At 42.1% G+C, this 12,473-nt stretch overlaps 1 protein-coding gene across 1 annotated transcript; it reads right to left on the minus strand.

Annotated features, from left to right (window-relative positions):
* Positions 1-837: 837 nt before the first annotated feature.
* On the minus strand, positions 838-12,138 carry LOC115177994 (TOG array regulator of axonemal microtubules protein 1). The gene is made up of 7 exons (XM_029739004.1): positions 11,979-12,138; positions 11,501-11,633; positions 11,197-11,302; positions 10,810-11,045; positions 3,682-3,840; positions 2,547-2,678; positions 838-876 (listed from the first exon to the last, which is right to left on the minus strand). The coding sequence occupies exons 1-7, from the start codon at positions 12,136-12,138 to the stop codon at positions 849-851; spliced, it is 954 nt and encodes a 317-aa protein (XP_029594864.1). The 3' UTR covers positions 838-848.
* Between the last annotated feature and the right edge of the window lie 335 nt (positions 12,139-12,473).

Genomic DNA, 12,473 nt, shown 5'->3' on the forward strand with positions numbered 1-12,473 from the left:
TTCACATGAATTCTTGGTTATTCCCATCTATGCAAATGGTATGTCCGGCATCTAGTGGTGTTTTGCAGTATGACATGACTGGAGTCCTGTCTATCTCTAACATGCTGACCAGACCAGTTGCAAAATAAATGAACACCTACATGTTATTCAATCATTGCACGCACGCAAGCATCTGCTTAGCCAGGTGCAAAAATAGAACATGGTTCTATTTGTGACACTGGACGCGCTGCAAGTCCTGTATCTTCCATCTCCTCATTTGTTTTTAGGAGCATATACCCACGTGCCATCTCCTCATTGGTTTTAAGGAGCATATATCAAACCAAATTTCAAATCAAATTTGTTTATAAAGCCCTTCTTACATCAGCTGATATCTCAAAGTACTGTACAGAAACCCAGCCTAAAACCCCAAACAGCAAGCAATGCAGGTGTAGAAGCATTGTGGCTAGGAACAACTCCCTAGAAAGGCCAGAACCTAGGAGGAAACCTAGAGAGGAACCAGGCTATGAGGGGTGGCCAGTCCTCTTCTGGCTGTGCCGGGTGGAGATTATAACAGAACATGGCCAAGATGTTAAAATGTTCATAGATGACCAGCAGGGTCAAATAATAATAATCACAGTGGTTGTCGAGGGTGCAACAGGTCAGAACCTCAGGAGTAAATGTCAGTTGGCCTTTCATAGCCGTTCATTCAGAGTATCTCTACCGCTCCTGCTGTCTCTGGAGATTTGAAAACAGCAGGTCTGGGACAGGTAGCACGTCCGGTGAACAGGTCAGGGTTCCATAGCCGCAGGCAGAACAGTTGAAACTGGAGCAGCAGCACAGCCAGGTGGACTGGGGTCAGCAAGGAGTCATCAGGCAAGGTAGTCCTGAGGCATGGTCCTAGGGCTCAGGTCATCCGAGAGAGAGAGAGAGAGAGAGAGAGAAAGAGAGAGAGAGAGAAAGAGAGAAAGAGAGAGAAAGAGAGAGAGAAAGAGAGAGAGAGAAAAAAAGAAAGAAAGAATTACAGAGAGCATACTTAAATTCACACAGGACACCGGAAAAGACAGGAGAAATTCTCCAGATATAACAGACTGACCCTAGCTCCCCGACACATAAACTACTGCAGCATAAATACTGGAGGCTGAGACAGGAGAGGTCGGGAGACAATGTGGCCCCATCTGACGATACCCCCGGACAGGGCCAAACAGGCAGGATATAACCCTACCCACTTTGCCAAAGCACAGCCCCCACACCACTAGAGGGATAGCTTCAACCACCAACTTACCATCCTGAGACAGGGCCGAGTATAGCCCACAAAGATCTCCGCCACGGCACAACCCAAGGGGGGGCACCAACCCAGACAGGAGGATCACGTCAGTGACTCAACCCACTCAAGTGACGCACCCCTCCTCGAGACGGCATGGAAGAGCACCAGTAAGCAAATTGATATAAAACATCCCCACTAAATGTTTTTAAATGCTCACGAATTTCTACAAAATGAGCACAAATTTATATTAAACATGGCTACAAATTATGAAACGAGCTCACGAATTGTAAAACGTCCACGTACTGTAATATACATCAACTATACTTTTAGTTTTGGATGTTATGATGATATTCCCTGGAGGTCGGGGCCCACAGGGCAGGTGCCCTGCGTGCCCATTCGGTAATCTGGCCCTGATCATGAAATTAAACTACAGGTATTGTTGTTACACATCCTCACACTGTCTTGGAGGATAAAACTGAGACTGTAGCCAGCTTCCATTTTACCTAATTTTATTGTCCAAAGAATGTTCTCATAGTCCAGAAGCATTGGATGAAAATCCACAATGTAGGTGCCATACAGGAGCACTGACCAATCTGCCTCCAAAAGAGGACTGCTGGTTTTGAGGATGGTGTGGAGGTCAGTGGTTGATGATCTGAGCACCCCCTGAGATGGTGAGTATGGTTTCAGTAGACCACTATTGAGCTGGTAGATCAGATAGGAGCTTCGAGGAAAGGTCATTTAGTGCTTTGAATGTGGTTCATATTGCCTTATAGTGAATTCAGGACTTGGACAGGGAGTCGATGCAGCTTAAAGATGCATTTACATGGGGGTTTGGATGATAGTGTCAAATTTCTTAGAATGAGTGAAAATATTGGAGTTTGGGGACTGGAGGGGATAATAGTCAAGTTGGGAAATGTGCAAATATTTAGATACAAACATATAGTCAAGTTGGGGATTATTCAGATATTCCTGTTGAAAAAGAGAAAAGACAGAAAGATAAAAATCTTACAGTATATTAAATTCATCCCATTGGGCCAAAACTGGTTGAATAAATGTTGTTTCCACCTCATTTCAACAACAACAAAAAATCAATGTGATGACGGTGAATCAATGTGGAAAACACAATTGGATTTTTTTCACCCAACTTTTAACCAACATTTTTGGTTAATTTCACATTGGTTGATTTCCCAAATTTAAATCAAAACTAGACATTGAACTGATGTCTGTGTCCAGTGGGATTGGAGTTCTGTAATCATATCAGCTCATTTGTCATACTTCTTCTAATCATCCAGAGAGAATGTACCTTTCTTTGAGGTTAACCTTTGAGATGACCTCCCTCAAGGATTCTCGCTCTTTCCTCGGAGCGAATTTGTCCCACATTTTAGCAAAGTCGCCATTGGTGGCCACGTTTCTCAAGATATTGCGACTATGATGCCTGTGGACAAAGATTTTAATATAATCTTAAACGTGCAACATATCAAATAATTTCTGCTGTCTGTGATTAAAAACAGTAATCAATTGATGGCAACCTGAGAAAAAATATCCCATCAAAATAAGACATACATTAGGTAGAATTTGCAAGAGGGTCGGTTTGAGTAATGCACCGCATTACCTGATCTACAAATCATCTCAACTATCTAACAACTGGGTATTAACCGTTCGTTATTATGAAAATCTTAGCGAATCTGCACAGCGCTTGGCTCAGGCCGACCATTGTGATCAAGTAGGGTTGTCTTCATTAGTCACCAAACAGAAGGAAGGAAACTGAATCATGTACTGACTATTTGGACTCATTTACATCTTGAATTTTTACCCCAATTTCGTGGTATCCAATTGGTAGTTACAATCTCTGTCCAATCGCTGCAACTCCCGTAAGGACTCTGGAGAGGCGAAGGTCGAGAGCCGTGCGTCCTCCGAAACACAACCCAGCCAAGCCGCACTGCATCTTGACACAATGCCCGCTTAACCTGGAAGCCAGCTGCACCAATGTGTCAGAGGGAACACCATACACCTGGTCGCTAGTTGGCGATGGGAGAAGAACATCCCTGCTTTTTAACTTTCAAACCCACATGAGTGCCTGGACTTGGATTTTCCTATGCCACGTAGCACTTATTTGTGTTTCTAATTTTTCCTATTTGTTTTCAATTACTATTCCCCTCCAAGAGAACCTGTGGTTGTTTTGGAATCCCTAAAATCCGCAATTCAATCCATGACAACCTTTAGCATAGATGCTGTAGACAGCCGACAATGTGGCTTTTAAAGGCAATTTCAATTTGTATTCGTGGTAAACACTGCAGATGTCAACTCAAGAGTAAATTACCTTTAAAAACGGCATTGTCGGCGATCTAGTGCTATAGCGAGCCATGGATTGAATCACGGCCTAAGTTAAGGCGGGCCATTATGTTTAAGCAAGCGACTTTACAGGAGGAACATCCCACCTGACTTCCTGTGCAGGGTCCACAGCCAGTTTACTGACGGCAATCAAGAAACGGTCAGTGAGGTCTTTCTTCCCCGACAGGAGACGAGCCATCCCCATGACCTCAGCCAGTCTCTCCAGGTGCTGAGCAGTGCAGCTCCTCACCGCAGCGTTACGGTGGCTGAGGAAGGAAAAACAGAGCACATCAGTTACATGTCATAGAGATACATGAGTTAGGAGACGAATGATAATGGATTGTATTGATGAAGTCTCATCGATGGATCAAAATGTTCAGTAAGACTTTATATTAAAGTCCCTTAATATACCATTTATAAACTGTTTGTGAAGAGTTAAATTACCATTTATTAATCATTATTCCTACATTTGTACATGTCAATAAGAAATCTATAAATTGTTATTTACACATTTATAAACGCTATTTTAAATGATTTGTTCATGATTTATCAGATAATTAATAAGGTGTTTGATCATAGTATGTTCACAATTTGTAAATGGTTAATAATGTACTACTAATGTACTATAAACCAGTTAAAAAGGAGTTATTGTCAAGGCATTTGTTAATGGTTGATTAATGGTTTGACTCACCATTTAAATACATATTTATAAATGTATTTATAAATGTCACGAATGGTGTATTCATTAAATGAGAGCATTTATGAATGTGTGTACATGCACTTACTAATACCTCAGAGCCTCACTAATACCCCCTAATCTAAAGTGTTCACTATATATACACTTTATAAATGTTTATAAATTACTTGTTACTCCCCAAAGGCTAGCACACATCAGTAGACAGTACCTCTCCACCAATGGCTAAAAATAATCTAAATAACGTAATAGTAAAATAAGAAGTACACAACACAAGGAAGTATAAGACATAACAAAAATATGTGATTCCATTAAAATGTGACGTCTAGCGTTGGGGTGAGTTGCTGCCGGAAGTGTTGTGGAATAACCTAGCATGCTGATGAAAAAGGCAGTTAATTAAAAACTAGCAGTATTTCAATCTTCTCGATTTCGAGGCTTGGCTAATGGGACAATTAGGAGTACAGCGATACCTTCCATCCCTGGATTGAGATACGTTTTCAAGCCATGTCCCTTTTCCGTCACCACGGTGAAAACATATTGCCACAGGACCGTTTCGACTTGATGGCAGACTGAACTTGAAGTCGAGCCTTGAGCTAAGCATAGTAACATAATTAAACTCAAAATATGCTATTATGTTATTTTGAAAGAACCTCTTAAAGATCGCACCCTTCAAATTTCACCTAAAATGACATACCCAAAACTATCTGTAGCTCAGGACCTGAAGCAAGGATATGCATATTCTTGATACCATGTGAAAGGAAACACTTTGAAGTTTGTGGAAATGTTAAATTAATGTAGAAGAATATAACACATTAGATCTGGTAAACGTTTTTTTTTGTGAGTTTTTTCTACCATCATCTTAGAAATGCAAGAGAAATGCCATAAGGTATTATTCCAGCCCAGGGGCAATTTTGATTTTGGCCACTAGATGACAGCAGTGTCAGTGCAAAGTTTTAGACTGATCCAATGAACCATTGTATATCTGTTCAAAATGTTGTATCAAGACTACCCAAATGTGCCTAATTGGTTTATCAATACATTGTGCACTCTTCTCAAACAAATAGATTGGTATTCTTTCACTGTAATACCTACTGTAAATTGGACAGTGCAGTTAGATTAACAAGAATTTAAGCTTTCTGCCCATATCAGATATGTCTATGTCCTGGGAAATGTTTTTGTTACTTACAAGCTCATGCTAATTGTCAGGGGTGTGTACAGGAGGCAAAGTCAGGTGCAGGAGAGCAGAGTGTAGTGAATAGGTGCACTTTAACGCCGTTCCAAAAATGACAGCACATAAAAACAATAACGTGCCAAAAACACGGAACATAGCAAAAGTAAAGCGCCTGACAATAATCCACATAACAAACAAACAATTACACACAAAGACAATGGAGGGGAACAGAGAACTAAATACATGCAGTAATTATGGAATGAAAACCAGGTATGTAATGGAACAAGACAAAACCAATGGAATATGAGAAATGGAGTGGCGATGGCTAGAAAGCCGGTGACGTCGATCGCCGAACGCCACCCGAACAAGGAGAGGAGCCGACTTCGGTGGAAGTCGTGACACTAATCACATTGGCCTACGTTGGCTCAACCGTCCCGCGGGGGTGACACTGATCCCGTAGAGGTATTAATATCATAATGTTTCTTAAGACCTGCCTAAATGAAAAAAAATGAATATTTGTGATGGTGTATATTAAATTGATTGACTTTGTAGTGTGGTAGTATTTGATATATAACTATACATTAAAATGTTTATCTTTTACACTATAAAGATACTTAAAATATGCAAGGAAGCATTAGGCAATGAGTTGACATTGACAGGCAAGAATTGGACTGCGAGTGGAAAGGTATTTAACATTATGAAATCATATACAAGGCATTAACAAACATTACAATGCAATACCTTATGCATGATCAGAGAGGGAGAGAGCGAGAAGTCATAGCCTGAAAGGCCATGCCCCAAGAGTCGCTGGGGTGGAGAGAGAGAGTGTATCTCACTAGCGCAGGTTAGGAACAAAGAAAAAGAGAGATAATGATTCTAAGACTCTTTTAAAAGCCTCTGAGTTGTTAGAATAAAACAATGTGAGTTGTTGACCAATATGCTACTATAAAAGTGAACTTCCAATCAGATATCAGACCTACAGATGTAAACACAAATGAAACTCTGCTACCCAGAGTGGTGATGAGGGGGTTGGTAAGATAATTGTAATTATAAACCGGGTGGTTCGAGCCCTGAATGCTGATTGGCTGAAAGCTGTGGCGTATAACCTACCATTTGGTTTTGAAATATTGAAACCAAACCATATGATTTGAATGAAGTATTTAAGTAAACAACAGGAAAAGGTGACTGTAAGAAGCACTCATAATTTCAAATAGGCTACATGTCGTATTAAACAGCATATAAACACTCTAAATAGGTCAGGAGTCAGACATGTAGCCTAATACGAAATGTATTTGTAGTAGAGTTAAAATGGTTATTCCATCAAACTTCAAATTATTAGAATAGTACACAACGCAGAACAGAACAACCAGGTTGAGGGCCAAAGCCCGCGAACAGGAATATTCCAAGTTCAGACAGAAGGGGGGAGTCAGATCGCTTTGATCGCCAGGAACTTTACTTTTGGTGTCCATTTTTAATTGTTGCGCTACTGGTGCTGCCTGTTGATGTTAGGTAGGCAGTTACAGTAGCTGAATGATGTTAACATCTTCGGGTTTTGTTTCATTAAATGTATTTTATTTCATCTGGGTGCATGCGTCACCTACTAACACCCTGGTGCTACCCGTAGCTGCCGTTCTCTTCAGTCCGAGAAAACACAGAGAGAAAGGTGTGTCTTGATATGACTCCTTTGTAGAAGTCCATATCGTGAAATAAATAAAACATCCCAAGGTTAATGCTGTAGATATTGTTGTTATAAGGGAATGTGAGACTATAGAAACATGTAACTTTCAGAGTTTTATTGTTGTTATTAATATAGTTTACAGAGTGCTAAAAGTGCTGCTGTTGCTAGCTATCATGCCTTTCTGTGAAGCTAACAGTACGGGCGTTGCATTATGGGAGATGTAGTTTGGTCCTCTAAGGTATGAATGGGATAGTGGCGATTTCACGTTGTAACTTGTTTGTGCTGCAGTGTTTTTTGTAAATGAGTTGTTGTATTTTGGTACTGTCAACACTATGGCGCACGCGCGCAGGCAGTTTGGGTTCCGTGTAAGCTCAGCATTTAAACAGCATTTTGTTGTATTAAATCGTTATAGTCTATCAATTGCACATATATGCTGATTGACTTACTTAGAATGAAATACAAATGAAATAAAAATGCCTCATTAGGCTCAGTCTACAGTGCCTTTGAATTCATTTTTAGAAACACGAGTTTGGCCAGAGTCTGTAGCTTCAGGCTCATGTGATTGTGCCTGGAGAGCAGGCCAGCCGCAGAGAATACGCTCTCAGCTCTTGCAGAGCCACTTGGGATGCTAAACACCGTTTGGGCCACTAATGCCCGGCTGGGCAGGGATGCGTAGTTATTTTTATTTTGTTCTGTAGGTAGGCCTAAAGGATTTTAGGTCAAATATCCCTATCAAAACAGAACGCTCCTTGAAAGAGGTAATAGAGTTAGTTAACATGCCATCAATGATGGCCTATTGTGTAGATAATAGAAGGAAAATTAACTTAACTTTTTAGAGATAATTTTTTGTTTATAAATAATGCGCTAAAATGACACCTACCTAGCTAACCACCTCGTTCCTTTCTGTTAGCATGTACACGTAGTAAGTACATGCTTTCAGGGATACCTGTCTTTTCATTCTTTAGTTGTGGACACTACATAACCGCACTCCCTCTCTTGCTCTTGGTCCTCCTCATCTTTGTAAGTCTCCTTGATTTTTCACCTGTGTGTTTTATCAGCTTCTTTATGAAGATATTTAGAATATTAGATGACAGTAGCTAAAGCAAGGTGCTATAGCAGCACACAAGTAGACTACAAATGCATGTTGGGCCGGGCATGCCCTGAGCTTGTAAAATGAGTGCTACTGGAGCACTACTGGAGCGAAATTGAAGGGGGCGAGAAAGTCGAAGCTCCAGCCTCTGGGAAACTTGCTCCACGATCCAGTCAAATAGGGCAAGCTCCACTCCTCACTCCGCTCACATACTCTGGCATGGCCACACCCTAGGTGGGACTGACTTTGCAGCTATCTGCATCTCAGTCAGACATGTCGCGTTGGAGCCTATTTGTGCTCTGTTCTAACAAATCTCGCTGCGCATCATGTAGAAATGACCTAGTCTGATCATGCTCTTTTTCATATGCTTGAAGTTCTGCTTCCAATTGCTCTATGCTGCGCTCTGATTTCCTCTGGGAAGTTCATCAGTAGTTTGCTGTGTTGCTATTAGTTTTTCCCGAGTAAAAGCACAGCAAGCTTTAGAATTAACATTCTCTCGTATTTTTTCTTATGCATGTCAATACACTGAGTATACAAAACATTAAGAACGTATTCTCTTTCCATGACAGACTGACCAGGTGAATCCAATTATTGATGTCACTTGTTAAATCCACTTCAATCAGTATAAATGAAGGGGAGGTGACAGGTTAAATAAGGATTTTAAAGTTTTGAGACAATGTAATATTGCCTGTGTGTAGCTGGTGTAGAGGAGTCAGGCGCAGGACAGCAGATATGAGTAATAAACATAATTTACTCAAATATTCACAAATACAACACAATAATTCGAGGCCACAATAACGGACCGTATTACAAACAAACAATCACTCACAAACAAACATGGAGGAACAGAGGGTTAAATAATGAACAAGTAATTGGGGGAATGAAATCAGGTGTGTAAGACAAGGACAAAACAAATGGAAAATGAAAAGTAGATCGGCGATGGCTAGAAGGTCGGTGACGTAGACCGCCGAACGCCGCCCGAACAAGGAGAGGGACCGACCTCGGCGGAAGTCGTGACAGACAATATGGACATGGATTGTGTATGTGTGCCATTCAGAGGGTGAATGGGCAAGACAATATTTAAGTGCCTTTGAACGGGGGGCTAGGGTCATTATGTTATATCCGGTGTAATTCTCCTGTCTTATCTGGTGTCCTGTGTGATCATATATATGCTCCCTCTAATTCTCCTATCTTTCTCGCTCTCCCCTCTCGGAGGACCTGAGCCCTAGGACCATGCCTCAGGACTATCTGGCCTGACGACTCCTGGCTGTCCCCGTCCCTAGTCCACCTGGTCGTGCTGCTGACCCTGTTTCTGCTGTTCTGCCTGCGGCCATAGAACCCTGACGTGTTCACCAGACCCCCCCGCCCCCCCTATGTTAAGTATACTTAGTGCATATTGCCAGCACTAAAGAATTTCAACCCTATTCGAATCAAATGTGAGAACATTCTTGCCTTTTTTGATCAAATCATTAATACGAGTCGATTTCCATAACTCAAAAATATAGATTGCTTGCATATTCGCCTTCACGTAGGCCACGTGTTCATTATATATGATAATTTTATTTGTAAACAAATAAAATGATCATATATAATGAACATGTGGCAAGTCAGTTAAGAACAAACTCTTATTTTCAATGACGGCCTAGGAACAGTGGGTTAACTGCCTTGTTCAGGGGCAGAACGACAGATTTTTACCTTGTCAGCTCGGGGATTCAATCTTGCAACCTTTTGGTTACAAGTCCAACGCGCTAACCACTAGGCTACCTGCTGCCCCAATAGAATAATAGAATAGAATAAACTCAAATTTAGTCCAAAGTATCTGTAAGATATATCACATCGGGGTCACCATTTACTGTAGTGTCGAATTACAGGAAATTAACTTTAATATGCACATGTTTCTCTCCGCCGTCAAGAGGGGTGCCATAATTTTTGGGGGCCCACTTGGTGTGGGGGCCTCCCAACAAAACCTCCCCAAGAGGCTAAAGAGGCTAGAGCCGGCCCTGCTCTGGAGCATCACTTTCATATAAAGTGTTAACAAATGTTCTTGTGTAGAGATGACATACATCCACTGCTAATTAGGTCCGGGACGATACCAGTATCCAAAACACGAAGCGGATTTATACAGTAGGTTTTTAAAGGACCAAAGAGTGAGATCTGCTTTGTGTTTTCATTTTTGCCATTGAAAATATATTGCGATACTGGCATTGTCCCGGCCCTAATACTTGCCTTCATTGCACATTTAGACTTGCCATTTGTACTTGCCATTTGCCTTCATTGCACATTTATACATCCCACTTAATAACATACATTGTACTTAATTGTTTTACTTGTACATTTTTTGCACTCTTTTATTTGCACTTCTGGTCAGATGCTAACTGCATTTCGTTGTACTGTACTTGTACTATGACAGTAAAGTTGAATCTAATCTAATGTGTGGTATACCTAAGCGAGCAGTGACCATTTTGCACCAGAAAGTTCAGGTCTGTTTGGAGTGAATCCTAACTTCCACTCGAGTCAAACTTTCAATGTGAGACAAAGTGAACATTTGTGAAGTCCGGATCTACCCCTTAGTGAGTGTTAATTGACCCCTCTCCCTCTTTACCTCAGCCCACCGACCAGCAGGGCATTCATGACACGGGTAGGGGTGCAGCTCTGCACCATGTGACCCAGGGCACAGTTGGCGCCCTGCCGGATGAAGGTGTTGGCCTCGCTGGCTTTGTGCAGCAGCACGCGTGCCGTCCCCTCCACCTCACTGTCCATGGCCCTCTGGAGGTGGACGTACATGTCACCCAGTGTGGCCATGGCAGCACAGGACACTGCAGAGCGCAGGTTCTTCACCTGAATCATAATAACATGCACAGGACCAGCTATTAATGTTGAGCAGTACAACCCACGAACATCAGAAACGTGACACAATAATTTGACTTGTTCTCCAAATGTAGCAGATTTGTGCAGATGAATGAATAGGGCAGTGAATGAATACAGCTACCTCATTTATAATGGCAAGGCAGATATCATGGAGTTTAGGCATCAGTATGTCCATGTGGTTCTGAGCCATCACACGGACAGAGGTCAAGCCCTCGATCTTCTTCTCCCTGCAATTCAGTGAAAGAAACGTAAGCAATTTCCACAACATTTTCCAAAAACATTATAATGATGTTCATCAATTAGGACTCTGGTCTCTTAATTTCAGAAGTTTCTACGCTCTGTAGCTCAAATCTACATTTCCAAGGACACTACACTGTGCTTCCTTTAGCCTAGCTCCATTGGTCTTGTCTACAGTGAATGCTCACCAGTCATCAGAGGCAGAGTGGAGCAGCTTGAAGGTCTTAGTCAGGGCCTGCTCTGGGTTGGACAGGGGCTGCAATCTGGCCTGGTCCTGACTTTTCTTTATTTGGCCCATTGGCTCACTGGCTGCCTTCTTGTCTATGGGTTGACAGCAGACATCTATCTCTCTGTGAACTGTATGTATGTATTTATGCATTTACTCATTTCCATATCTGTTTGTAGCTTTTAACACTAGAACATCTTAGTTCATTATGATATCATTTTCAATTTAGCACACATTTTTGGTGCTCAACCTGCTCAGAAGCAGGGTCTAATTCGCCTTGAGCAAAGGTTATCTCACTGTGCAACAGGCAAAGCAAGTGTGGAAAAATGTCTTAGCCCTGGGCTAAAGCCATTTGTGTCCCTTCCCTTCCTACTATGAGTCTACCTAGCTTCATCTCGCTGTCTAATTTAAATTAGTGTGAGTACATGAGAGGGACTGACCTGAGCCGGTGTCAGCCTTTTGCAGGCTAAGGAACCTTGTAGGCTGAGGCAGTTTGCTCCTGGGCTTGGTAGGAGGGGGAGCAGGCCTGGGTGGGCTGTCACGCGACTTTACCGGGGTCCCAACATCCAAGTAGTCACGGAGCTCCGCAGGGGTGTTCATGTCCACTGAGCTCAGGCTTCCCAAGGAGCTGGTGGCTATTTCCCCCATGGACATGGCCGAGCCCAAACTTCTCCTGCCCATGGCCTTCACCTCATGTACCACCTTTGGCGTAGACCAGAAAAGATTGCTCCCATCATAGAAATGCATATAGAACTAGTATATACATAAACTAATACACAGAGATCCTGTATTCTAGGATCTATTCTATCATGCCGTCAAAGAGAGTATCCTTTCTAACCTGTACCCCCGCACACTGTACCCCCTCAACTAACCTGTACCCCCGCACACTGACTCGGTACCGATGCCCCCTGTATATAGCCTCGTTATTGTTATGT

The sequence above is a fragment of the Salmo trutta genome, chromosome 38 (genome assembly GCF_901001165.1).
Source record: "Salmo trutta chromosome 38, fSalTru1.1, whole genome shotgun sequence".
In the NCBI taxonomy this organism is placed as follows: domain Eukaryota; kingdom Metazoa; phylum Chordata; class Actinopteri; order Salmoniformes; family Salmonidae; genus Salmo; species Salmo trutta.